The sequence below is a fragment of the Neopsephotus bourkii genome, unplaced genomic scaffold (genome assembly GCF_033783945.1).
Source record: "Neopsephotus bourkii isolate Nb327-2 ecotype Australia unplaced genomic scaffold, CSIRO-AGI_Nbou_v1 NB_716, whole genome shotgun sequence".
In the NCBI taxonomy this organism is placed as follows: domain Eukaryota; kingdom Metazoa; phylum Chordata; class Aves; order Psittaciformes; family Psittacidae; genus Neopsephotus; species Neopsephotus bourkii.
In genome coordinates, this window is record NW_026901215.1 from 1,135,419 (window position 1) to 1,161,820 (window position 26,402).

The 26,402-nt window shown below is 57.2% G+C and overlaps 4 protein-coding genes and 1 long non-coding RNA gene across 6 annotated transcripts; 2 read left to right on the forward strand and 3 right to left on the reverse strand.

Moving 5' to 3' along the window:
- Positions 1-2,026: 2,026 nt before the first annotated feature.
- Positions 2,027-4,921, forward strand: CD14 (CD14 molecule). Its single transcript, XM_061353986.1, has 2 exons — positions 2,027-2,282; positions 3,201-4,921. The coding sequence occupies exon 2, from the start codon at positions 3,211-3,213 to the stop codon at positions 4,555-4,557; it is 1,347 nt and encodes a 448-aa protein (XP_061209970.1). The 5' UTR covers positions 2,027-2,282; positions 3,201-3,210; the 3' UTR covers positions 4,558-4,921.
- Positions 4,922-8,309: 3,388 nt separating this feature from the next.
- Positions 8,310-9,247, forward strand: LOC133212464 (uncharacterized). Its single transcript, XR_009725485.1, has 3 exons — positions 8,310-8,511; positions 8,716-8,933; positions 9,109-9,247. It is a non-coding gene; the product is annotated as an uncharacterized LOC133212464 (long non-coding RNA).
- A 2,463-nt stretch (positions 9,248-11,710) lies between these two features.
- SLC35A4 (solute carrier family 35 member A4) lies at positions 11,711-12,867 on the reverse strand. Its single transcript, XM_061354010.1, has one exon. The coding sequence runs from the start codon at positions 12,833-12,835 to the stop codon at positions 11,888-11,890; it is 948 nt and encodes a 315-aa protein (XP_061209994.1). The 5' UTR covers positions 12,836-12,867; the 3' UTR covers positions 11,711-11,887.
- Positions 12,868-12,908: 41 nt separating this feature from the next.
- Positions 12,909-14,024, reverse strand: LOC133212498 (SLC35A4 upstream open reading frame protein). The gene is made up of 3 exons (XM_061354011.1): positions 13,908-14,024; positions 13,711-13,809; positions 12,909-13,598 (listed from the first exon to the last, which is right to left on the reverse strand). Exons 1-3 carry the CDS (start codon positions 13,920-13,922, stop codon positions 13,401-13,403), a joined length of 312 nt encoding a protein of 103 aa, XP_061209995.1. The 5' UTR covers positions 13,923-14,024; the 3' UTR covers positions 12,909-13,400.
- A 522-nt stretch (positions 14,025-14,546) lies between these two features.
- On the reverse strand, positions 14,547-25,501 carry STING1 (stimulator of interferon response cGAMP interactor 1). 2 transcript variants are annotated; one of them, XM_061354009.1, is made up of 7 exons: positions 25,316-25,501; positions 24,751-24,995; positions 23,973-24,147; positions 22,811-22,919; positions 22,415-22,653; positions 20,751-20,937; positions 14,547-15,998 (listed from the first exon to the last, which is right to left on the reverse strand). In XM_061354009.1, exons 2-7 carry the CDS (start codon positions 24,993-24,995, stop codon positions 15,883-15,885), a joined length of 1,071 nt encoding a protein of 356 aa, XP_061209993.1. In that variant the 5' UTR covers positions 25,316-25,501; the 3' UTR covers positions 14,547-15,882. The 2 variants fall into 2 exon arrangements, with proteins under 2 accessions (XP_061209993.1, XP_061209992.1); XM_061354008.1 differs by lacking the exon at positions 14,547-15,998 and adding an exon at positions 19,402-19,809 and having other exon boundaries at positions 25,316-25,497.
- Between the last annotated feature and the right edge of the window lie 901 nt (positions 25,502-26,402).

The window sequence follows — 26,402 nt, forward strand, 5'->3', positions numbered from 1 at the left end:
CGCCAGGGGGAGCTCGGCAGCGCCGCTGCGGGGCTGGAATTGGGTGGGCTCTGAGGCAGAAGCTCTTCCCTGTGAGGGTGCTGAGGCGCTGGCACAGGGTGCCCAGAGAAGCTGTGGCTGCCTCATCCCTGGCAGTGTTCAAGGCCAGGTTGGACACAGGGGCTTGGAGCAAGCTGCTCCAGTGGAAGGGGTCCCTGCCTGTGGCAGGGGTTGGAACTGGATGAGCTTGAAGGCCCCTTCAACCCAAACCATTCTGGGATTCTCTGAAGCCATGCAGCTGCCATGCTCAGGCAAGGTTTGTCCCCCACAGGGCTGGGTTGCGTGCTTCTTGGACCCAAAAGAAGCACAGACACTTAACCAGAAACGTCATACAATGGTTCCTATCGTGCTGGGGCCTTCCACAGTGGTTACAAGAACAAGAAGTCAGCACCCAAAGGATGGCTCCGCACCCACATGTTTGTCTGTTTGACCACCAAGGAGGGAAGAGAGCTCAGTTTTACCCAAAAAGGCATTTGGGGGAGTTTTGGCAGGTGGTGCCTAGGAATGAGCAATTAAAAGGGACCAGGCCTGGAGATGCCACCCTTACCCAAAGAACTCAAGTTGTGTGACTTTTCCACAGTGCACCCAGACCTGCCCTCCCTTCACCCCCCCAGCAGCAGTGCAGAATGGGACAGGCAGCTCTGGTCCCAGCCCTTGTCACAGCTCTGGAATGCCTGGGAATGCATCCTCTAGCCATGCAGTCCATTGCCTTTCGGAAACCCTTTCTGAAGGCCAGCATAGACAGAGGAATCCCTGGTGAAGACACCCCTGAGAGACCTTTCCAAGTGCTCGGTGGTCTGTGCTCACTGGTGGAGAACACTGACACTTGGGTGTAGGCACAGCCAGCAGCTGCCAAAGGAGCACAGGGCAAGCAATGCAACTTCATTGGCCAACTGCTGAGCCGACCTTGGGTGAAGAATTGCCCTTCACAGCACTGGGCTGTGCACACAGCCCATGGGAAGTTGTCCCATCCCCATCCCACACAGGACGCAGGCGTCTGGGGATGTCTGGATACTGGGTATGGTATTCCCGTACCCTTCTGGGGGTGCTGGTCAAAAAGAAGCTCCCCATGACCCAGCTTCAGTGTGCACTTGAGCCCAGAACCCCCCATGTGCTGGGCTGCACCCCCAGAGCGTGAGCAGCAGTCAAGGGAGGGGATCCTGCCCCTCTGCTGTGCTCTGGGGAGACCCCCCCCCTGCAGTCCTGATCCAGCTCTGGGGCAGCAGCACAGGAGGGACCTGGAGCTGTTGGAGAGAGTCCAGAGGAGGCCATGGAGATGCTGCAGGGGCTGGAGCAGCTCTGCTCTGGAGCCAGGCTGAGAGAGCTGGGCTGGGGCAGCCTGGACAAGAGAAGGCTCCTGAAGGGGAGACCTTAGAGCAGCTCCAGTGCCTAAAGGGGCTGCAGGAAACCTGGAGAGGGGCTTGGGACAAGGGCCTGTAGGGACAGGAAGGGAATGGCTTGAACCTGCCCGAGGGGAGACTGAGCTGAGCTCTTAGGCAGAAGCTCTTCCCTGTGAGGGTGCTGAGGCGCTGGCACAGGGTGCCCAGAGAAGCTGTGGCTGCCCCATCCCTGGCAGTGTTCAAGGTCAGGTTGGACACAGGGGCTTGGAGCAAGCTGCTCCAGTGGAAGGGGTCCCTGCCTGTGGCAGGGGTTGGAACTGTGTGAGCTCTAAGGTCCCTTCCAACCCAATCCATTCCATTTTTCTTCATTGCCTCCTGCATGGTGCTCAGCACTGGATTCTGAGGCACAGCAAGCCCAGCGCATCTGGAAGCAAAGATGTGTTCAGGCTGGCCCTGGGACCGCATTTAGGGAACTTTAACCATGCGCTCCTCCCTCATCCTTCCTAGGAAAGAGAGCAGCACTGGCACCCAGGGCACACATGCCCCAGGCATGGGCAGCCACAAGCTTTGCTGCAGGGAAACGCAGTAGGGCGGTTGCTGCACAGCACGTGGCTCCCCGGGCACAGCCCGTCCTGCTCAGGAAGCTCTGCAGCAGGAGCAGGGGCAGCACCAGGAGCTTGCCTCGGGGTGCCCCCACCCCACTGTGCAGTGCGATCACAGCAGGAGCGGCTGAGCGAGCGCAAGGGCATCTGCGAGACCCCTGCGGGCACCAAGGTCTCACCCAGCTGCGGGACCGGTGCAGGAGGGAGCTGAGCATTGCGAAGCCTTTGGCACCTAAGCCCTGGGTTTGACAGCAGTGGGAGGAAGCAGCTGTGGGGCCGGGAAGCGTTCCAGTGTGCGCGGGTGAGTCACTGCACAAACCCACCCCTCCTGCACGCTGTGACCCCCCGTGAGGGGGACAACACACACGGCTTCTCCCCAGGAGCGTGGTGCAGCCCCCCGATGGCACAGGGAGGTAGGGGTCCATTCGTTCTTGCCTTGGGAGGGATTTGGGATGTGGCCAGGAAGAGCTGATGGAGGCAAGCGCTGGCACAGACCTGCTCAAAGCAGGAGGTTGGAGACCCCTGAAGCCTCGTCGCCACCACCCTGCCTGGACGCCTGAATGGAGCTGAGCCAGGGAGCTCTTAGCAGCCTTTGATCCTGGCTTGCTACTTCCCTGCAATCTGTTAAGCCTCTCCTGTCGGCTGCACAGCAAAGCCAAGCCTGGTGCTGACAGGGATGCGATAGCCCCTCAGATGTGATTTTCTGCTGTCCCCTTGGAAGCTGGTGATGAATCAAGTCACTTGGGTGAGAAAAAGGAAAATATGAAGCTTCTGTTGCAATTTCCTGCTTCAGATTACAGAGCACAGCAGTCAGAGAAGCAAACAGAGCTGTGGCTCTCCCGTCATGTGGTCAGATGGACATATCTGGCTTCCCTGTCCCTAACTCTCTGGTTTCAGTTTCTCCTGATCCATGGGATTTCCTGGTCTCTCAGAAACAGGACTCTGCAGCAGGGCAGCCCAGGCAGGAAAGCACAGAGCTGAAACCCTGCTTTTGGGGTGCGGGAGACCAGTGCCATCAACTCCCTCCTGGTTTTGCCGGTTATAGAGCTTTGCCCTGATGAGTGTGCTGGATCCGTATGAAGGATACTCAGCTGGGCAGGAGGGATGAGGGCCCCGCTGTGTCCCTCAGGGGTGGCTCTCCATGGTCCTCTGCCCATGTTGGTTGCATCTCAGTGGTCCTCTCAGCTGCCTCTCACCGCTGCTCTCTCCTCGTTTCTAGGTCGTTCAACATGAGCGTGGCTGTTCTCTTCCTCCTGGGGCTGGGGCTGTTGGAGGCAGAATGCAGGTGCTTCCTCAACCGCACCCAGGAGCACTGTGTGTGCTACAACCTGTCCCAGGAAAGCGTCGACAGCATCATCCAGTGCCTCCCAGCCTCTGTCGTGGAGTTTCGGGGGGGAGACCTGCAGAGATACATAGCCTTCACCCTCAGTGACCCAGACCCCTCTGCCATTGAGATGCTGGGCTCCCTGGTATTCAGGAAGATCATCTTTGGTGATCTCCTGGTGCCTGAGATACTCCTCGCCCAAGTGCTGAGGTTCTTCTCCTACACCCACGTGGAGGAGCTGGTGTTTGACAGCTGTGTTTTTGAGGGCAGAGGCAATTGGGACAGAATGGCTGGCCAGGACTTGCCCATATTGTCCCTGCGCTTCCACAACGTGAGCTCTGCTGCGCTGACGGGCCGCGAGCAGGACTTGTCCAGCCTGAGCAGCTTCCTGGGGGCTCTGCAGGAGCTGTCCCTCACCACCTCCCACCTCACCAGCCTGCCCTGTGCCATCGGGAGGCTCTTCACAGCCCTGCACTCCCTGGATATGGCTCAGAACAGCCTTGGGGATGAGAGCCTGACGCCTGCATTCTGCAGCGGGGCTTTCCCTCAGCTCCGGGTGCTGAGTCTGCAGCACAACAACCTGACATCCTACCACAGCGTGTGTGAGGGCGTGCAGCTGCTGCGGGAGCTCCAGCATCTCGACCTCAGCCAGAACAAGCTCACGGCAGACCCATCCGCATCCTGCCAGTGGCCGCCATCCCTCCGCAGCTTTAACTTGTCTGACGCTGGCTTGGAAGAGGTCCTCACACCTCTGCCCCCCAGCCTGGAAGTGCTGGACATGAGCTGCAACCACCTCCACGCTGTAGACATCTCCCTCAGCTCCTTGAAGAAGCTCTTCCTGAGCCAAAACATGCTGGAGGCTGCGCCCTCCATCAGGAATTTCCCCTTGTTGGACACCCTGCACCTGGACAACAACTCCATCACGGAGCTGCCGTGGGATGAGATGAAGAACCTGCAGGACGTGGCCGCAGCCAACAACCCCTTCATGTGCTCATGCTCTGAGGTGGGGGGGCTGCAGGCGCTGGCGGCTGTGGGGCAGCTGGGGCAGGGCTGGCCCCAGCACTACACGTGCCATGCTCCCCCTCACTACCGGGGCAGGCTGGTGGAGGAGGTGCCGGTCTCAGTGCTGCAGTGTAACAGTGCTGCTGTGGTCGTCCCCATCTGCATCGTCCTGGTCCTGATCGCCATGGCTGGAGCTGTCGCCTTGGTCAGATCCAGACCTGGGCTCATCCGATCCTGCCCCAGAGTGTGAAGGGGACCTGTGATCAGCCCCATGGAGGCTGCAAGGCCAGGAGCTCTGTGGGAAGGCTCACAGGACTCCCATGTGCTGGTAAAGGGCTCTCAGTGTCCCAAGTTGTCATGGTTTAGGCCCAGCCAGCAACTAAACACCACACAGCCACTCACCTCCTGCCTGTGGGATGGGAAAGAGAACTGGAAAACAGGTATAAAACCTGTGGGTTGAGGTAAGAAGTCTGGTAATTGAAATAAAAGTAAAATAGAATAATAATGAAACAGGAATAATAACAGTAATGACAGTAATAACAATAATGCTAGCAATAGCTGGTACCCTTAATAATATCAAGGTTACTAGCTAGTAAGCTACAGTGATGATGATACTAATAGGAAACAGAGAAGAAGGAATAACCCCCTCCCCACTGGCCCCTTCTGGGCAGCTCCCCCCAGTTTATATTTCATATAAAAATAAGTATAAATAAATACATATTACCCTCCAGTTTATAGTTTACATTGCAGTTTTATCCCAGTGGGCATGCCGTGCTGGGGGATGGAATCCCCCTTTGGCTGGTTTGGGTCAGGGGTCCTGTCTCTGCTTCCTCCCGGCTTCTTGTGCCCCTCCTCACTGGCAGAGCATGAGAGACTGAACAGTCCTTGGTCAGGGTGAGTGCTGCTGAGCAGCAAAACATGGGTCTGTTATCAGCATTAGCCTCAGACTTAAAGCCAGAACACAGCTCTGCACCAGCTACTAGGAAGAAAATGAACTCTATCCCAGCCAAGGACACCAGTCCAGGCTATGGAGCAGGATGGTCCACAGAATTATCCCACAGTGGTTGCTGCTTGCTCCTTGTGCCTAGGAAACCTTCATGTTAGTCCAAGGCCCCTCACATCCCACCCCTGCCTTGCAAAGATGTCCCTCTTGGAGCCAGGAGTGAATGGGTCCAGGCACTTGTCTCCCATGCTCCTGCTCAGCCTCAACATCCCATTAATAATGCAGGGGAACAGGATCCCGCCCTGTAACCCCATCCCCTGCCCTGTCCAGCTACTGCTGAGCTGGCCATGGCCGCTGGGGAGGTGAGTGCCATCGTGGGGACATCACAGGGTGGTTTGGGGGCTCGCCTGGGTGTGTGGGGCAGGACCCAGCTCATCTCCCTCTGCCCTATGTCCCAGCAGGATGTGTGTGTGAAAGCGGCCGTGGGACTGCACAAGGCAGCAGGTAGAGCCCTGCTCAGCACCTCAGGGCCTTCAGCGTGAACCCCCATGCCAGGGAACTGGTGCTGGTGGGCCTGGCCTGGGCAGTGGTGATGGGGAGGGGGTATCCTCCCTGTCCTGGTGGCTCTGAGCACTGTGGTCACGGTGCGAGGGCTTGGGAACCACATGTCTGGGACCCGGCTCCAGGCAGCATCAGGAGGAGCAGAGCTGGGGCAGGGGGTGATGCCCCCCACACCAGCCCATGCGCAGTGTTCCCAGGGGCAGGGGACAGCTGTGCAGCCAGCAGTGAGGACCTCCTGAAGCTCCTTGTTGCTGGGAAGGAGGCCCAGGTGAGAGTGGCCAGGACACAGGTACCAAGGGGATGAGGGGCCCTGGGGAAACTGATGGGAGCAGGGGGGCTCTGTCCACTTGGGACAGTGATGGGTGCTGAGGTCTTGGCTTGATCCCTGCCCTACACCCCTACGGTCTACTCTCTTGTGGGGGGCTGTTGGAGGTTACCAGATAGCAGAGGGGGTTTCCCCCCCAACCCTACCTGTGCTAAGCCCTCCATGCCATCTCTAGCCCAGCATGCCCAGTCTCCCTTTACCCTGCGCTGGTCATACTGGGATGGGGGAAAGCTGAACATTGTCACCCTCCCTCATGCCAGGACAGCTGCTTCTCCATTGATGGTGTCTTCCGCTTGGATGCAGGACAGGTATTGTGGGCACCACGTCCTCCTGCACCCCTGTCCCCAGCCAGATGAGCAAGGACACACTGGCCCAAGCTGTTGGCTGGGGGCACTGGGCTCCACTGCCACCTCCTCAGGTGTTACAGGCAGTGCTGGCGTCCCTAGCCCTTGGTCCTGTGCGTGGTTCTGCTGATGTTCCTCACCCCTGCCCTGTCTCCTCTGCGGAGCTGGGATGTGGATGCCACGCTGTCTGTGCCTTACTGCCCGTGCTGTGCTCTCTGTGGCATGCTGTGCACCACTGTGCCATACCATCTGTGCCGTGCCATGCATACTGCCATCTGCACCATGCCATCCATACCAGGCTACCTGTGCTGTGCTTCCCATGTACCCCATCTGTGTTGTGCTGCCCAATCCATGGCAGTGCCCTCTGTGCTGGGCCATCTGCACCGTGGTGTCCATGCTGTGCCGTACTAGCTGTGCCATGCTGTGCTGTGCTGGCTGTGCCATGCCATGCCGGTGTTACTGGCTATGTCTGTGCTACAGGAGAAGGTTCTGGCACTGGCAAGACCCCAGCTGGCCCTGGTTCCCCTTGGCTACAGCATGACCCTGCTGCTGTGGGACCCACACGGCCCTGGGCCCCAGCTGCCCTGCCAGAGCATCGTCTGGCAGGTGAGGGCACAGGGAGAGGTGACAGCTCCTGGCTCACCCCACTGACCCCAGTCCTGCTGCTGTGGGGTGCAACCCAGCCATGGGTGCCAAGAACCAGAGGCTCCCAGCTTGACCAGCTTGTCCCCAGGTCATCAGCACCATCTTCCAAGAACTGGAGGCCCTGGGGGGTGATGCACGGAGCCTGCAAACTGTCAGCCTGGTCCAGGTAGGGCAGGAGCAGGATGTGGTGGGCTGAGGGTTCCATTCCATTGGGTTCCCTCCATTGCCCCAGTGCTGGCATGCAGTGGCCTGTGCCAGAGGGTGACCAAAGCCTGCAGACCTTCGGATCCTGAGATCTCTCCCTTCTCAGCCCTTACCTTTGCATGGCCATGAGCAGGCTGCATCCCTGGGGAATGCCAGCACTCCCCTCTTTGCCCCCCTCTGCCTAACGCAGCCCCATTCCAGGTCTGCAGCCATGACAAAGCCTGGGACCTGCTTCATCCCGATGGCCGAGCCCTGCAAATGATGGATGTTGCACCCCTGGGCCTGTAGGTACCTGATACCCCGTGGTTGGGCAGGTACTCCTGGGAGGTGATACCCCAACACTGAGCACATGGGCTAGGCAGGGAGCATGGTGCCCAGCAGAGGATGGCCAGGGGCATCCTTCAGGGAGCACACAGGAGATGGATGGACATGGCCATCCTCACTGTGTTCTCCCTCTGCTTGCAGGATGGTGGAGGAGGCAATGGAAGTTGCTGTGTGCGATGCCCAAGCTGCCATCAGTGTGTATGCCTCGGGGCTGGGAGCCATCCCGGCACTGTTCCAGGGGTGTGCACAGGAGCTCCCTGCAGGCGGGTGCTCGGCCACACAGGGGTGAGGGATTGGGCAGATATCCCATAGGGAGGGGAAGGGTTTGGGCCATGACCGTGGGCACTGCTGGGCTCTGCTCTCTAGAGATGCTCTCCCTAGAGCCGGCAGCCTCTTCACTCTCACCGTGGAGCGGGAGCTGGAAGGAGGCAGGCACCAGCGCTCGGCCCTCAGGATCCTGGCATCTCCTGGGGCCACCGGGCCCTGGCCCAGGCTGTACGTACTGGAGCTACAGCTCTGTGCTGGGCTGAGCCATGTCCCCTACCCCGGCACCCCTGCGGTGCTGCTGTGGGTCAGGGGCGATTTGGTACCCCCTTGAAGCAGGAGAGACCCCAACACCCCAGCGGGAGCACCTGGCTGGGAGCCAGGCTGGACATGGGCTTGCTCCCAGCATGGCTCCCATGGGTTGGGGCTCAGCCTTCCCAGCCCCATCCCTCTCCTAGGGTGCCCCTTGTCCCACATGCAGGGCACCGGCCACTGGCCACCCTCTGCCTTACACTGGCTGCCTGCCCTGGGTCGTGGAGCAGTTGCTGGAGGGGAACAGCCTGACATTCCTGCTGCTGTGTGTGACACTGTCAGGTACCCCTGGGATTGGGGTGCCGCTTTGGGGTGTCCCCTCCTGTGGTTTCCCCCCACCTCACCCCACTCCCGGCACTTGGCCCCAGACCGCAGCAGTTGGAGGCTGGAAACCAGCTCCACTTACCCCATCCTGACCCTGTGCCAGGCAGTGGGAGGTGCTGCTGGGTCCCTGTGGTCCCTGCTCAGGGATTGCTCCTGTCCCAGACACCTCCAGAGAAGAGGTCCTGGAGGCCCTGGGGCTGGCCGAGCGGGTGAAGGGGGTGGCCAGGAGGATCTCAGCCACGCTCTGGGACCCTGTGCAAGAGATCACAGCGCGTCGGAGGCTGATCCGAGGGCTGCGCCTGGAGCTGCTGGCTGGAGCTGCACTCCCTGAGCAGGAGGTGGCCCTGGCCCAGCTGCGGAAAGCGCTGCGGGAGCTGCGGGTGAGGGAACTCCCCTGGCCACCACATGGGACCAGCATGAGGGCTGAGGTCCATCCTGGTGTCAACACCAGCACTGAGGGCAGGGGCTGAGGGCGCCCTGCTAGGGAGTGAGGCAGCTGGGGTGAGATGTATCCCTGGAGGTCTCCAGCACCCCAGCAAGGACCCCCTTTTCCAGGTGCTGAAGAACCAAAGGTGGGAGAAGAAGCAGGCAACAGCCGAGATGCTCAGGACAAGTGAAATGCATCAAATCACTACAAAGATGAGCACTGGCCAGGACATTACCCCCTCATCCAGGGATAACCCAGGTGCAGGAGAAGCCCTGAGTCCTGCTTGCATCCCCATAACACCTCCTGTTCCCACAGACCAGGTCTCTGCAAGGAATACAGCACCAGACCAGCAGTCTGGGACCCATGTATCCCTGACTGGTATTAGCCTGGGGGCAGCAGCTCTGGAGTGTGGGGACAGGCAGGCACCCCACGCCTGGGTGGCTGCTCTGTGGGCAGGAAGCATCGCTTCACATGGTGGGAAAAGGCTGGAAGAGGCCTCAGTCTCTCTCCAGTCACACCACATCGTGCTCATTCTCCTTCCCTCCCTCTCCCCACCCAGCACAGGGAGCCAGTGAGTGCAGCCAGCGAGGGGACAGCCAAGCCCCAGTGAGCACAGGGCAGAGTCTGCTGGAGGAGCCCGCACCAAGCGAAGCACCGCATCTGACGAGGGGTGACACAGTGAGTGCTGGGTCCTTGACTGCCCAGGGCCTGCAGCCTCTGCTCTGGCAGCACTGGGTGCTCTGGGTGGAGGCTCTGCTCCCTGTCAGGCCAAGAGGAGAGCAAGGAGTTGGGCACAGGAAGAATCACAGAATCCCAGACTGGTTTGGGTTGGAAGGGACCTTAAAGCTCACCCAGTCCCAACCCCTGCCACAGACAGGGACCCCTTCCACTGGAGCAGCTTGCTCCAAGCCCCTGTGTCCAACCTGGCCTTGAGCACTGCCAGGGATGGGGCAGCCACAGCTTCTCTGGGCACCCTGTGCCAGCGCCTCAGCACCCTCACAGGGAAGAGCTTCTGCCTAAGAGCTCAGCTCAGTCTCCCCTCTGGCAGGTTCAAGCCATTCCCCTTGGCCTGTCCCTACAGGCCCTTGTCCCAAGCCCCTCTCCAGGTTTCCTGCAGCCCCTTTAGGCACTGGAGCTGCTCTAAGGTCTCCCCTTCAGGAGCCTTCTCTTGTCCAGGCTGCCCCAGCCCAGCTCTCTCAGCCTGGCTCCAGAGCAGAGCTGCTCCAGCCCTCGCAGCATCTCCATGGCCTCCTCTGGACCCACTCAAGCAGGGAACCCGTCACTGTGGGCTCCGGGCTGTCTCTCAGGGCAGGGCAGCCCCAGGAGCAGAGACGCTCCAGTTTCCCTGTCCTCACGGGTGTCTCTGCAGTGGGACGCAGCTCGCTGGCAGCAGGAGGTGACCATGCTGGGCCTGAGCCTGGAGGCAGCACGGCAGCAGCAGGACGCGGCTGAGCGGGACCTGGAAGCTTTGCTGCAGAGCCACCGGCAGGAGCTGCAGTGCTGCAGGCAGCGCCTGCTGCAGGTGAGATGGGCAGGGAGGGCTGGGAACACTGCTCCGGCCTGGCAGAGCTGTCCTGGGCAGCCCCCCCCCATCCCGCAGGTGCTCCGGGACCAGCAGCACTTGGCAGAGGAGCAGAGGGAGGCCCTGGACCGCTGGCACCAGGTGCTGCTGCAGGAGGTGCCGCAGGCCAGGGGCACGGGATCAGCCGATGCCTCCACACAGACACCCTGAGCCAGCACCCCAGGGCAGTGGGGACGCTTTGGTGTCCCTGGAGACCCTGACACCTCAGCCCCCTCCATTGAGTGAACCACCAGCCCTCATACCAGGGGACTGGCCAGCCCCAGCTGCAGTGGTTACACAGGGCAAGGCTTCGCGTCCTGCCTGCTCCCTGTGGAAAACTGGACCCAGGGAGGGTGGCTCCTAGCAAAAAGGCCGTGGGGAAAGCACTTCACCCTTCTGCCCTGCTCTGCTGCTGGGCACAGGCTGCAGGAGCAGGGGCTGCAGAAGCAGGGTGGGAGGGCTGGTGGGTTGGAACTAGATGAGCTTTAAGGTCCCTCCCAACCCATCCCAGTCTGGGATTCCATGAATAAAGCATTTGCCCTCACTGATGAGTGTCATGTGCCTGGCCCCCAAACCTCTGTCACGCAAGCTCCTTCCTGCATGGAGGACAGACACACATGTGCTGTTGTATCACAACTTTAATAACCCCAGCCAAAGCCAGCAGTGATTTCGGCATGCCAGGAGACCACTAGCTACAGCATCAGTACAAACTTGGGTGCTGTCTCCATTTTGGGATGCAAGTGACACAGTTCCCATATCCCCCCATTCCCCAACAGCTCCATAGAGAGCAGTAACACCACACCTGAGGAGGGGAAATGGAGCCTAAGAACAGCAGCCCTTCAGCCAGGGCTGGAGAAAGAAGTGTTAGAGATGCCCTCAGACACAGTGTGAGGCTCTGCAGGAAGCAGCACCCAGCTTTGTGCTGATGATTGGCACTAGCACCATCCACAAGAGCTGGAACAGCATCAGCCCAACGCTGGTCTGGCAGCCCACAGCAGAGCTAATCGCTGCAGGAGCACAGGCACAAGAGATGGATACACTGGGGAAGCAGCTTTAGAACACAAGATACCACACAAACCAGAGGCTCAGGACCCTCGAGGTTGGGCATGACTGATTGCACAGGGATCCCAAGGCACAGAGCTGGAATAGGACACAACTTTCCCTCTGGAACAGAGCACTCTCGTCCTCAGCACTCCGTGCATGCACCCACCAGTAGTGACTCCCCACAACCACGAGGGCAGGGAGGCAGATGGGCAGAGCACGGCTGTGCTTTCAGCACCAGCACCAAACACCCCTGAGGAACAATCAAAGGCTGCCTCGGCACACGAAGGGCAGGAAGGCAGCACCTACGTGAGCCCATAGTACAAGTGAACAGCGAGGCCGATGCACAAAACAGCAATGAAGAAGAGGAGGGTGAGCTGCAGATTGAAGAGGGTGACGGACAGGAGGGCGTTGACCAGGATAGAGCAGGAGATGATGAAGAGCCTGGTGATGTTACTGCTGTGCTTCATCACCACAGACATGATCAAGCCATTCAAAGCCTGACTGACCACGATCACCAGCACCCAGGAGGAGAAGCCCTCCAAGAAACCACCCTCTGTGCTGCTCCAGAAGTAGCCGATCAAGTTGAGCAGGACCCCAAAGAAGTAAAGGAAGAGGTTCTGCAGGCTGAGAGGCAGCGCCTGGGTCTTCAGGATGGCTTCTGTGTAGACAGCAGACAAGCCTGATATCAGGCAGTACACTGAGATCAGCACCAAGCCCACCAGTGTGATGTGCAGCTTCATCTCGGAGGGGCTGCCAGGGTCCTGCAGGCCCCCACAGCTGTAGCTCACCCCAGCAGCCAGCAGCAGCAGAAGAGCCAGCCACTGGCGCATGCTGAGTCTTTGGCGTAGGAAGAGGCTGTAGAGGAGTGCGGTGCTGACGATCTTTAAGTTACTCAAGACCTGGTAGGTGCTGGGATCCATGAAGAGCTGCATGTGAACCACCAGGTTGTTGTTGGCAGCATAGAGCAGGGCAGAGAGGCCAAATGGGGCAACGTGGTGCCACGACAGAGTGACTCCCAGCAGCTCCCGGTCCCAGGTCAGCAGGAACAGGAGGGAGAACACCAGCTTTGTCAGCTCGACAAGAACCACCACAGACGTGGAGCTGAAGGGGATCACCCCATCCACCTTACACTGGGTCAGGAGAGGGGCATGAGAGCCGTATATGACTACAGACAAGAGCAGCATCAGTCCCCACAGGCCCCTCTGGAGCACCCTGTTTGCAGAGGCAGCAGCGTTACCAAACATCACCATTTTCAAGCAGTAGCCAGCAAGGGTGAGCTGCTCTCAGTACAGAGAGGCCAGACAGACCCGCAGCCTAGAACTGTCAAGAACAGACCAAATACCATGAATTTAATGAGCTTGATTAAGACGTTACCTGCTACATTTCTGATGCAGCAGAGGAGAATGATTTTGGTTTTCATAAGGAAGAGAACAAGCTTCCCCTGGAAGCCACACCAAGCATGTTCCTAAGGCAAAGCATGCGCTCAGCAGGAGGGATGTGTGGTGAGTGTGCTGACATGTCAAAGGCAGCCCTTCACAGGGGCATGGGGAGAGAGGTGAGGGTTAACAGCAGCTGGAGAACCCTGGGCTGCTGGTGCTTCCAAGCTACTGTGCGTTAGTGGAGTGATCACTGCTGCCACAATAATAAATACCCCATAACCAGACCTGCTGATGTCTCGCAATGATGTGGTGTAAAGCCCTTTTCCAGTGGAAAAGAACGGTGGCCGTGCTGTTGCCTCTGTCAGCCCTAGGAATCCCGTGTGCCTGCTAACTAAGGAACACTGTTCTACAGTCACTGCTGCCAAGGGGCTCCTCGCTAGTCCCGGCCCTTTTTCAAGGAACTGACATATTCCCGGATTGTCTTTTCCACGTTGGGCACGGCGTAGTTCTGAGCAGCGTAAATCCCTGTGCAGGTCCCGACCATGAAGCCCAGGACGGCAGAGAAGCGGAGCTTGGCTACCAGGTAGCCTGCCAGGAAGCCTTTGAGGAAAGGCGACGCCAGCAGCGAGCCATCCTGAGGAAAGGAGCCAAGAGTGAGGCGGGCGGGCAGCGCAGGGGACACAGCTTCCCTCAGAAGCGGGGCCCGGCGAGCCCCAGGCACCACACGGGCGAGGGGAGAGCGTTACCTGCCCCACGCCTGCGTGCACCTCGTCCTCCACCCTGCGCTGCAGGCTCTCCAGCTGGTCCTTCAGGAAAGCGAGGTCCTTCAGCTTCGGCAGCGAGTCCTGAGGGGGAACACGAAGGCCGATGCGAGGCGACGGAGGGACAACGCGACGTTACCTCAGCCCCGGCCAGGCCGCTCCCGCCACCCCGCTCCACTCACCTTATCGTCCGCCATCTTAGCACAGGCACCACCCGCCGCGCATGCGCTGCCGGGCGCTGATTGGCTGCTGGCGAGGGCGGTGACAACCTACGCGCCCTTCCCGCAGCCGGCCCGCCCGGCGCCATCTTGAGGCGGGGCGGGGTCTGGCTGGCTGCCGGCGTGATGGCGGGAGCGCCGCCTCCCCTCAGAGGCGTCCGGTGGTGGGTGATGCTGAGGAGGGAGCCCCACGGAGGAGCTGGTGTGGGCCTGGTGGACAGCAGCAGAGTCGGGTGCTGGTATCGAGTACAAATGGCAGGACGTGTTTGATTCCAAGTGTGATACCTTATCCTGTGCCTCACGATCTCTGCCCTGGCCCCAGGACAAGACAGCCATCCTTTGCCCAGTAGCAAGAGATGGAGGCAATGGCCCCTGGCTCTTTCCTGCTAAAGAGATAAGAGTGTCTGGCTTCATGAGGCAGTGTCCAGCCCAGGGGCAGCACCAGACACAGGAAAAGGAGACAAAACATGACCCAACCTCATTAACCTCTCTTCCTTTCCTTCCTGGAGCAGGATGTGTTTGTGCAGGCACCTCTGTGGGCTCCTTCCTCTGTGGTCACAGCAGCTCAGATGTCAGAGCTCTTTGGCTGGGCACAGACATCCATGGTCAGCAGCGTCACTCCTGCCCTGAGCAGCTTCAAGCCACACTGGCTGGGTATGGGGACACTCGGTGGTGATGGGAGCAGTGGGCTGGCTCCTGCTCTTCCTGCAAACCCCAGCACCATTGGGGATGAGAAAAGGACAAAAGTGACCCCCTAAAACCTTCAAGTTACTACCTAGAGACTGGAGCTGCAGTTCTCTCTCTAAGAGGCTTGGGTTAGTAAAGAACTGCCACTGGAAGGGACCCTGTGGACCCCTGAGCCAATTGTGACCCAGCCTGGCACCCCAAAGTAGCCCTTCATCCCCACTTGGGGCTTTAGGTTGTTTCCCCATTGCTTGTTCCCCTTTCTGTGAGACCTAAGCACCTCACAGTCGTGCTGGGGACCACACTGCATCTAGCACATTGCAGAAGATGCCAGTGAGACGTGAACTGCAGCACTTTCAGCTTGGGAAACAGGCACTGCAGAGCTAGAGGCAGGAATGAGAAGTGCATGTTTGAAATGAAGATTTCAGATGCTTGGCTAACCTTAATTAGAAATCGGGATATAGAGGGTTACATATATGTTATCCCAATGGGTGCTATCCCAGGATGTAAAGGCTTAAGGGTCTGAAGGTGTGACTTTTCAGGCAGAGCTGTGCACTAAACCAGGCCGCATGAACGAGCACTGAGCCCTTTGAGGGCTTCTGGACTGCTGCTGGTGCTCATTTAATTTAATTAATTTATAAAGTATTTATATATAAAATGCATACTATTATATATGATACAATATATAATGCGATAATTATTATGTATAATATATACATTTATATATTAATTAATAAATTGAATTTAGGCATTACCCTGCTCCCACTGAGCCACTGGGAAGAGGCAACGAAAGGGACCTTGGGGGCAGTAGCAGCTGCAGCAGGAAGCAGAGGCAGTTAACTCCTAGCCAGTATAAATCCAAGAGATGTGAGTCCATCGCTCACTGACATCCCAAGCACTGTCTGCTGTGCTTTGCAGCATGAGAAGTTGTAGCACCAGGCATGGGTGAGCCATTTCCCTCAGCCCTTCACACCAACCCGCTTTTCAAACAGGACTTCTACTACACGAAAGGTGAAATGAGAATACTTGATGTGAATTAAGGGCCTTTCTTGGAGCACAACTACAAAACCGGGAAAGCACAACTTGGTGCAGGCTGAGAACTGGGATGTGGTTAAAAAGCAACACTTGAGGGCAGCACAGCCCTGTTGAGCGGTGGTTGCTGCTCACCTGAAGCTGGTTCCTCATGAAAGGTGGACCAGTCACCGACCTCAAGCAGAAGATGATGCGGTTTTAGTAGGCATGTTCGAGAGGAACATCAGGTCTGAAGCCAGCCGAGAGGAGTCACCACTGAAGGAACCAGCTGGCAATAAAGGCCGCGTTTTGTTGTTGATGAACAACAAAAGGTCTCTACAGTTTTCTTGCTGTTTAGCACTGGATCAGAAGCAACAGAAACACTTGTTGGTCTGAGGTGCATCCATTGCAAACCAGCACGAATATGGAGGATATTTCCCAGAAGAGCTGGATGATGGTTTTTGCTCCCAAACGATTGTGCCTCTCACACAGAGCATCTCACAGCAGGGGGCACAGCAAACTGGATGCAGTCACTACTGTGGCTGCATGAAACCATTCCTTATTCTCCACAGCAGCCGATTAAAACCAGGAGGGAAATGTCTCTGTTGATGCTCCATCACTGGTTTTGTGTCATTTAAAGAAGCAGGAAGCTGGATGGTGAGGCATCTTTTAATTGCCAATAGTTGTTCTTTAAATTAGCACTGATGTTGGTGCCTATATTTACAGGGACCCGCTCTCAGTACTTATACAGACACTGACCTGTCAGCCCCAAACCCAGCAGTAAAATGGAAGCAGAGGAGCTCTCCTTTCTAGTCTTTGAGATCCAGAGTCACAAAGGGGCTTCTCAGAGGTGCTGCTTTGCTTTCACCAGGCACACTGTGCTGACACCAAGCTCATGGTGAGTGCCCAGTGCTCCTGCCTCCCACCATGGCTGTATGAGATGGAAATGGCTCCTGAGCCAAAACCACTTCCCATCCTCAACAAGGGCATGGCAGCTTTGAGCTCCATCCCTGTCTTTTACGTGGACTGAGAGTCCATGTAGCTGGAGTCAGCCTGAAAACGTCTGGGTCTTCCAGTGCAGTGATGTTTAATACACACATCCTTCCAGAGAGAGAGTTCAGAGGGATCTTTGGCAGTAAGGGGGGGTGCAAACTCCATAAGAAGAATTCCTAAATTCGCCATTCAAAAACCACAAATTCAGACCATTTTTTTCTCCATCTTCCCCATCTGCCTGACCCAGACAATTGCTGTATTTGCACATATGGCAGGTCAGGCTACACTTCTGGCTTCTCACCCCAGGAAAAGGGGAAGACATACAAGTGCAGGAGTAAAGACACTCTTGTAACAGGCACATGTATCTCATGTAGCACTGGTCACTTTGTCTAAGTTCATGGTAAAAGCCCAAGCGGCTGCTCTGCAGTGGGGCTTGGAGACAGCCCAAGTATCAGCCACTCCGAGGTTAAAAAATAAGCCTCTTTGCTGTATGGAGCAGGATGGATTGCTACGGGCAGTTAATAGTGATTTCTGGTGCCCACAAGGAGGAGAGAGCAAAGCATGCCTCAGAAAGGATGCCTAGGGCTGGCCATTGGTTGCAAATGAGCAGGAGCTGGGCTTATTTACATCCAAATGGTACTAACAAAGCCTGGTGGAAGAACAGCAAAGATGTGAGGAAAGGGTATGAGAAGCCTTGTCCTTGGCATCCCAGCTCAGCCTTGGCTGCAGGGAGGGTGCAGCCATGTTGTGCCTAGCTCACCCAGACACCCACTGACAACTGGCCCGTGGACCTGCCTGTTGCTGGGTGATGGACCTCGGGCCTGCTCAGCTCACCTGACTGAGCTGTGGTGGCATTGCTGCTCCCTGCCTTTGTCTGGGGTGTGGGTCTGCTGCTCCCTGATGCCTCTCCTTCATCCTGAGGGAAGGGAAAGGCTACACAGGCTCTGGAGCAGTGCTGGAGGAAAATGACCACGCTGGCAAGACCACGCTGCTGCTTCTGGCTGTTCCTGTGTTCTGAGCTCAGCCCTGATGCCACACATTTATCCTGAGACTCAGGAGGTACCCACAGCGTTAGGTCTGTGCCCTTGGAACACTGCTCTGAAACAGGATGTGGGGATCAGGACCATGCCCTGTCCCCTCAGGCGTATCACTCTGCTCCCTGCACCCCGGGGTATGTGTCTCCTACCAGGAGCAGGAGGTCCCTCCCCTGCTGCAGCAATTTTCCCCTCTCCCCCTGTGGCCAATGCAGAACCCGGCACTCAGCACATCCTGGAGGCCTTGGCAAAGATCCCCATCACCTCTGCAAGCCACAAGGCTGAGAGGAGGTGGCTCTTGGTCTTTGCTGTCACAAACCCTCCCTTAACAGCCCTTTCATCTGCCGGTTTTGTCTCCTGCACAGATGCACTGCCCAGGGATTATGCTGCAGATTAAGGTTTTACCGAGTCCTGAAATGGGTTCCAATTCCCACTCCCAGCAGGACCAACGTGCAGCCAAATATCCTCTGACAGCTTGGAGCTGGGGAGAGGCATCTCCCACCATGTTCTGCCACAGGCATGGAAGACGAAGCCCTGATACCTACCTGGGGTGCTGTGCTGAGGGGCAGCTGCCAGATAAGAGCAGTTTTATCCTGGGAAGGAAAGCTTAGGAGATGCAGAAGGAACTGTAGTTGTCTCAGCAGTGGCTGAAATCACAGAATCCCAGACTGGTTTGGGTTGGAAGGGACCTTAAAGCTCATTTGGCTCCAACCCCTGCCATGGGCAGGGACACCTTCCACTGGAGCAGCTTGCTCCAAGCCCCATCCTTGAACACTGCCAGGGATGGGGCAGCCACAGCTTCTCTGGGCACCCTGTGCCAGCGCCTCAGCACCCTCACAGGGAAGAGCTTCTGCCTAAGAGCTCAGCTCAGTCTCCCCTCGGGCAGGTTCAAGCCATTCCCCTTGTCTTGTCCCTACAGGCCCTTGTCCAAGGCCCCTCTCCAGGTTTCTTGTAGCCCCTTTGGGATTTTGCTATCTCCCCAGCTGGGAAGGCTTCTGGCAGCAGCTGACCGTGGGGACCTTGTTTCTTGGCCACTTCCTTGCCCCTGGCAGTCCCTCTGGAGCAGGCTCTGTCCCCTGTCCTGCTTCTGCCTGACTAGCTGAGGCCCAAATAGTTAGGGAAGGCCCGTCTTGCTGGACTTGTTGGGGACATCTCACCCTCAAGCACAGAGGGCTGAGCAGCTCAGACATGGGATATCTTGCACCTAACCCCCTATGAATGTTGTCCCAGGACTGCATCCTGCACCTTTCCCAGAGCTCCAGGGATCTGGCAAGTCCTTTGGGCCTGGAGAAACACTTTTCTGGGGTCCTTGGGAGCAATGTGGGCATGGAAATTACTGGATGGAGCAAAGGCAGGGAGGTTTCTGGCATTTTGGAACCACCAATTGTCAGACAGTGTCAGTCCTCCACATCCCAAATGGGTGGAATTGAGGCAGTTTGTGTGTAAGCGCACAGTGGGTTCATTAGGCTGGAGAGTTCCCTTAAATCCTGCATGTAGTCCTTGTGCCTGCAGAAATCGTGAGATTAGTGAAGCCAGGGTGGAAGGATGTATTGGACCCAGCACACACATCCATACTCGTGGCTGGGATTTCCATAGCCCTATCTAGCACCACAGGATCACCAAGGGCAGGCTGCACGTTATGCCAGAGATTTGGGATTAACACAATTTGCCCAGAGGAAAATGCTTTATATGACACAAATCAAAGCAGATTGGAACAACCCAAACACTCAGAGATGACTACATGAGATGGACATAAGGAAGATAGAAAGTGTGTCACAGGGCTGTGGTTTGAGGCAGCAGTTTCCAGTAACCATGATGCACAGGAAGCTTTGGTGGGCAGTTCCTGCAGGAGGCTGGGGCTCGCTGCCATGAGCAGCACTTGCTGCAGATGAAAGGGGCTGGAGGCAGGCCCAAGGGGACGGTGTGGGGCTGGGCAGTGCTTTAGGTGCTTTAGAAGCCATCACTTCGCAGTGGATGTGGCAGGTCTGAGCTGCTGATCTGAAGGCTGAGCTCTGCTGAGTCGAGGGTGGTGGATGGGGTGTGGGGGGCGTTCTCCTCCTGCACTGTGTACTCCTCACAGTGCTGCTGCTGGAGGTGCCACAGGATCTCTCTGGACAAGAAGTGGGGCTCTGCTTCTCCTGACTCTGGAACAGAAACAGACAAAACCCACCTTCACTGGTCAGCCCAAGGCAGGGGGCTGGGCAGAGGGCAGTTTCTGCATACACAGCATTCCCTGGGAAGTCAAAACATGGTTCTTGCTTCCTCCTTTCAGCTTGTCAGAAGAGAGAAGTGAAAAGACAAAGTGCAGGAAGGAGAGTGAAATACAGGCACCATGTTCTGGTGGGAACTACCTCGCTGGATAGAAATGCTTCTCCCCTTCAGGGAGAGACCTGAATTTCCTCTGAAAAACAATGAGGTTCACTCCATCTCGAAGCACAAAGCTGTTGTCAAGCCCTGCTGCTCTGGAGGTGTGGAGAAGGGAAATGAAAGGAAGATGAGAAGGCAAAATGTCTCTCCTGAACTCCTGGAATCACAGAATCCCAGACAGGTTTGGGTTGAAGTGACCTTAAAGCTCATCCAGTTCCAGCCCCCTGCCACGGGCAGGGACACCTTCCACTGGAGCAGCTTGCTCCAAGCCCCTGTGTCCAACCTGGCCTTGAACACTGCCAGGGATGGGGCAGCCACAGCTTCTCTGGGCACCCTGTGCCAGCGCCTCAGCACCCTCACAGGGAAGAGCTTCTGCCTAAGAGCTCATCTCAGTCTCCCCTCTGCAGGTTAAAGCCATTCCCCTTGTCCTGTCCCTACAGGCCCTTGTCCCATCCCTACAGGCCCTTGTCCCAAGCCCCTCTCCAGGTTTCCTGCAGCCCCTTTAGGCACTGGAGCTGCTCTAAGGTCTCCCCTTCAGGAGCCTTCTCTTCTCCAGGCTGACCCAGTCCAGCTCTCTCAGCCTGGCTCCAGAGCAGAGCTGCTCCAGCCCTCGCAGCACCTCCATGGCCCACTTCCCCTTGTTTGCCCTGATCTGACTTCACTCAAGGGCTGGGAGAGCACAGCCACCATGTGGGCACCCTCCTGCCTCCTCACTCACCCTCATAGGCAATGAGCCGGTAGGTACCCATGCAGTCCTTGGAGCATTTCAGGATCTCCTCCAAGGTCCTGTAGAAAATCTTGGCCTGTTCCAGGCGGTCCTCCCGGCTGAAGGCAGCACACTCATCCTGGGACATGGCATAGAGGGACTGCAGCGGGGTGGCATATTCCACTGCACAGTGCCAGAGCTGCAGGGAAGGAAGAAAAAGACATGAGGGCACGAGAACCAAATACCCAGCAAAGGGCTGCCAGGGGACTCTGGTGCTGGGCAGAGCCCTCAAGACACCTCAGCAGCAACTTGCCCTGTCCTGGTGCTACGTGCTGGACTAATGGGAGGTTGAGATGAGCTCTTAGGCAGAAGCTGTTCCCTGTGAGGGTGCTGAGGCGCTGGCACAGGGTGCCCAGAGAAGCTGTGGCTGCCCCATCCCTGGCAGTGTTCAAGGCCAGGTTGGACACAGGGGCTTGGAGCAAGCTGCTCCAGTGGAAGGTGTCCCTGTCCGTGGCAGGGGGTTGGAACTGTCTGATCACACCTTCTCTGTGGCTTCTCTGCCGGACAAGTGGAAGTCTGAGCATCCTAATGGAGCACAGGAGAATGGAGAAGAGGATAAACACTGGCAAGATGAAGGCACAGCTAGAAGGAGGCTGATGGAACAAATGTGATTTTTTAAAGCCATAAGACTTCCAAGGAGGAGTAGGTTTGCCAGTAAGTCCTATACTGGGTAAACTGGAAAGTGTAGGAAAGTATTAGAATGAAGAGAGAAGGGATGCCTGGGTAAATTGTAGAAAATGCTTCCAGCTTTGGGAGGGAGATGCCCCAGTGACCGAGTGCTGGTGCCAAGGTGTGGGTTTTACTGACAGCACACAGTCAGGACAGGTCCAGGCTGCAGAGCTGCTGGAGCTCACTTGGAGCCGAGTGACTCAGCAGGAGGCTGGCAGATGAAATACAGCATCTGTGTGCATCGTGGCAGGAAAAGCCCGATGCTGAGTGCACTTTCCCAGAAGCAGGGCTAGAAAAGAGGCTCTGGAGCCCCTGCAGGCAGCAACTCAGTGCTCAGGTACCAGCAAAAGGCCAATTAGGGGGACCCAGTTGGGAAGCATTGCTTTGCCAACAGTTCCATCCATGGCTGTGTCAGCAGGACCAGTGTGTTCCCTCCTCCACAGAGGCCCAACTGCCTGGAGATGTGGAAGGAGATGAGTGCAGTGTGAGATGAAGGGATTTAGGGCTTATCAGCCTGAAAAAGAGGTGACTGGGCCATTGGGAGAGAGTCAAATGATGTAATGACTCACACAGACATCTTCAAGCACGTCTTCACAACAAAAATATTCACTTATCCCATGGGAAGTGATGCTCTGTACCCCACAGCTGCTGCTTGCTGCTCAGGTCTCTGCTGCTTTCTGGACTCACATGTGCTCCCAGAGGGGTTAAGTGAGCCCAACATCCCTGAAAGGGCTGAGCCTGGGAGGAGGCAGTCAGCAGGAATGCATGCAGATGGGCTTCATTGACCAGGACCTCTCCATCTCACAGAAGCCTGCTGAAAGCTGGGAGTGTCTAAGAGAAGAGGGGACACTGTCCTGCCCTTATGGCTGCTTCTGGGCCAGGGTCTAGGCCAGGAGGACTTTTAGGCTGATGCATGATGACCACTGGCCTGACGCTGCACTCAATACCTTGTTATCTTCATCCCTGATGGCATAGAGGCTGTGTTTGTAGACCCTGTTTCTGGTGCCAGCTCGGGTCAGAGTGGTTTCCGTGAGGTCTGTCAGGTACCGGATGTTGCTGTCAGCTTTCTCCAGGTCATCACAGATGTCAAAGCTCAGAGGAATCAAGATGTGGAGCTTCCAGGTCTCCCTGCATGACGGCATGCTGGGGTTGGCTCTGCTGAATTCCTCCATTGACTTTTGCAGCCCTGGTGGAAGAGAGCATGGGGCAGAGGGGACTGGTGTGAGCACAGCTGCTTTCTGCTTTGCTCCCCCTTTCCCTGCTAACACTGTAAAAGTGGGAGGATTGTTATTAGGAGCTTTTTCTATCTCTAGGCATGATAATGCAGGGAAAGAGCTACGTACGTGGCAGGACTATTTTTAGGTACCCAACATAATAAGACCAGGCAAGTCCATGAGCGACGTTCTGCTTGGACCTCTCCGACATCTCAGACACCTCCACTGCTGAGGGCTTCTGCAGAGGGAACAAAGACAGAGCAAGTGTGGTGAAAGCAGCACCTGGGCTCTTCAGTGCTTGGTTCTCTGCAGGAATTGGGAGCAAATTGATCTAGGGGTGAGCTCCCTGTGGCCCCTTCCACCACCACAGCCCATGCACATGTGGCAGATGATGCTGGGGCAAGTTGGGCATGTTTCTGGCTGCACCATCAATTGGGATTGTGTGTCCCAGTGCAATTTATGGCTCTGCCCAGTGCTTCCAGCATCTGAGAGGGGACATTCCACTACCTGGTAGTGGGGTTTCCAGAGCCACCAGTGGCTCCTGCCAGCTCTGTGTGTTCATTAGGGTGCTGAGGCACTGGCACAGGGTGCCCAGAGAAGCTGTGGCTGCCCCATCCCTGGCAGTGTTCAAGGCCAGGTTGGACACAGGGGCTTGGAGCAACCTGGTCTAGTGGAAGGTGTCCCTGCCCATGGCAGGAGGTTGGAACTGGATGAGTTTAAGATCCCTTCCAACACAAACCAGTCTGATTCTGTGAGTCTATGATTTAGGTGGAAATGGATGTTCAGTCCCCAAAACACCTTTCTGAGCCTACATGATCCCTCTCTATATCCAGCTCAGCTGGGGTAAAGCAGAGCTTACCCCAGCTTAAAGGGGTGCTGCAGAGGTACCTGGAGTTTGGCTCTGCCCACACCCCACCCCTGTAATGAACCCTCTGGACTCCACAGAGCCACCCTTTCCCTCAAGCACCAGCCTGACTGGCACATTTAAAAATACCTGGGTTTTTGTGTCAGTGGGGTTCTGGTTGTTGAGGGCTGCTGCCAGCACCCTGGCAGGGCTGTGCTCATTCAAAGGCAGCCTGGCAACTCCTGCCTATAGCATGGCAGCATGGGGTTGAGGAGATCAGCCCTTCAGGGCCAAGCTGATGAGAGTTGTTTCTCCTGCTGCGGGGCAGGATGTGTATGGGCTGTATGTGCAGGGGCTGCACAGACCTGGGCCTTGTGCCCCCACCACTGCTTAGGACTCAAAGTGCTCCCCGGGTAGCCAGCCAGGTCAGAGGTGTTGGTGCCTTACGTGAAGCCCCAGGGTGATGCTGAGGAGATAGCACAGGGCAGCCAGGCCGAGGTGGAGGCCAAGCTTGTGCCTGTCTTCATCGAGAAGAGCCACATATGCTAAGGTGCAGAGGATCAGTGTGGGCCAGCGCAGCGGGAAGCACGCGCTCAGCACCCTCCAGAAGCTGCCGCGGTGCCTGCAGGGGACAGGGAGACAGGAGACAGCAACCACTGCAGCACACAGGGCACTGGCCAGGGGATGCTCCCACTCCCTGCCAGTGCTGCTGACTTCTGGAGCCCTGTGAGACCCTGCTCAGTGTACACCGGGTGCCTCCAGCCCTGACAGAGCTTGGGTCACTTGCAGCACCCATGGGTGTCAGAGGGGAGGAGATGCAGTGTCACACTGGACAGCAAGGGGAGACTATCTCCAATACTTCCATGCCCACCTGTACAGAGTGGTAGGCGGAGGCTGGGGGCTGAGGTCTGTTACACAGGGAAAGGGCACACTGGGCACCTACCAGAAGAGAGGAGAAGAGAGGAGAGGAAAGGAGAGGAGAGGTCAGGTCCATGCTGGATGTGAGCTGGGCAGTTAGGAGAGGGGGAGAGAAAGAAAGGGAGGAAGATGAGGGAGATGGCAGGCTGATGGAGAGCAGTGTGTGCTGCTGAGGCTCAGCAGACCGTTGCCACAGAGAGCTCAAGTGGGATAGAGGGGCAGATGCCTCCCCAACATCCAGAGGCTATGTCCTTGTCCCCAGGGTGGCCCTGAAGCCTGGGATGGAACCCCTGCCAGGCTGTCTCACCTGGACTGGAGGTGGAAGATCTCCTCTGCCAGGTAGCAGGTGCCCTTGAGCAGCACCCCGATCTGCAGGGCCAGAAAGTGGTGGGTGAGGCTGCGGGCGGTGGGCACGAGGGGCTCCCCGGTCAGGTACAGCGCTGCGGCACACACAGCCAGGAGCAGGTACATGGCGCCCTGTGCTCGGCCTCCCCGCGCCTTGGGGATGAGCAGGGTGCTGCGGCGCTGAGGCCACCACGGTCCCCGAGACATCTGCGGCAGAGAGCAGGGGTCAGCAGTGACCACTCTCCCCAGCACCCACTGTGGGGAGTGGAGAAGGGGGACACACAAACATTCAGTGCTCACTGAGCATCCCAAAGCTTGCAACAGAGCCCTCTCCATACCGCTGAAACGCAGTTGCTTCTGGGGAGGCTCCCTCGTGCGCTGCCCAGGGCAGCTCCCTGTGCCCAAATGGGCTTGGCAAGCAGGGCCTGGGTGGCCACCCCACTCCCAAATCTCATCCTCATGCCAGCTCTTCCTGCTCTACAGCCACAGGGCCTGGGGGAGCAGGGAGTGCTCCTTGTTGTACTCACCTCAGCTGCTACGACCTGCTGCCTGGGCTTCCTGCACCGGGGTTCATGGGCTCAGTGCTCCAGCCTGGGTGGCTGCTGCTGCACACAAAGACCTGGAGCGCCTTAGCAAGCTCCTGGTGCCCCAAGTGGAACTGCACTTCCCAGCACCACGGAAAATGAAAATGAAAGGAGCAATCAAGCCCTGCAGAGCAGCAGAACCCTCCCACTCTGCGGCCCATACACAGCACTCAGGAAACCCAGGCACTGGTGAATGGAGCAGGTTTCAAATGTGACTTCTGGGAAGCCCGAACGTACCTGTAAGGTCACAGCAGGGCTTAGCCAAGCTGCAGGAAGGAAGAGCACAAGAACTGATGGAGATTTAATTTACTGAGTGCAGCAGTTCTCCAGGGGTGAAACAGAAGCAAATTCCTTCTGGAAGAGAGGGGGACTCGGTGCACACACTGCTCCGGGAGGCACTGACTCAGGAGGCAGTGCCCGATGGACACTGCAGCATAACAGGAACTCCCTGCAGCCACGCTCTTGCTGGTCAGTAAGGCCCTCCAGCCTCTTGGATGCCTGGTCCTGGTGGCCACAGACCCAGAGTAACAGATGTACTATGGGGCAACATCACAAGAGGGATGTGGAGCTGTTGCAGTGAGTCCAGAAGCCACGGAGATGCTGCAAGGGCTGGAGCAGCTCTGCTCTGGGCACAGCTGCTCCTGGTGGGAGTACCAACCAGTAAGGGGAAAAGTGGCTTCTCTGTGTTTGAAAGACACAAAGGTTTAGCAGCTCTGGAGGCAAGGAAGGGGTGCAGGTCCTCTGCTGTTCCCCGAGAGGCAGAGCTTTCTTCTCCCTAACCCTTCACTTTCTCCACTGCTCCAGCTGTGTTCTGGGATTTTTTTCTCTTTGAAGCTTAGAAGTGTGTACCAAACAGTGGTTAAGAGTGGGATCCTTCCTTGTCCACCTGTGTTTTACCTCCTTTAGCTTTATTCACTGTCTAACAAAGGCCTCACTGGTTGCCAGTCTAGGAACATCAGATTTAGCCAGTGAGGCCGGGCTGTTTGCACTCCTTTGAGTTCTTGAGCCTTTGCCTAACTATGCCTAAGTC

Excerpts from the sequence above, each read along its gene's own strand:
- CD14 (XM_061353986.1), top strand. The coding sequence starts at position 3,211 with ATGAGCGTGGCTGTTCTCTTCCTCCTGGGGCTGGGGCTGTTGGAGGCA.
- SLC35A4 (XM_061354010.1), bottom strand. The coding sequence starts at position 12,835 with ATGGTGATGTTTGGTAACGCTGCTGCCTCTGCAAACAGGGTGCTCCAG.
- LOC133212498 (XM_061354011.1), bottom strand. Across the intron at positions 13,599-13,710 it reads TGCACGCAGGCGTGGGGCAG|GATGGCTCGCTGCTGGCGTC; the intron begins GTAACGCTCTCC and ends TCCTTTCCTCAG.
- STING1 (XM_061354008.1), bottom strand. The coding sequence starts at position 24,995 with ATGTCTCGGGGACCGTGGTGGCCTCAGCGCCGCAGCACCCTGCTCATC. Across the intron at positions 24,148-24,750 it reads ATCTTCCACCTCCAGTCCAG|GCACCGCGGCAGCTTCTGGA; the intron begins GTGAGACAGCCT and ends TGTCCCCTGCAG. Across the intron at positions 19,810-20,750 it reads CCGGCTCATTGCCTATGAGG|AGTCAGGAGAAGCAGAGCCC; the intron begins GTGAGTGAGGAG and ends TTTCTGTTCCAG.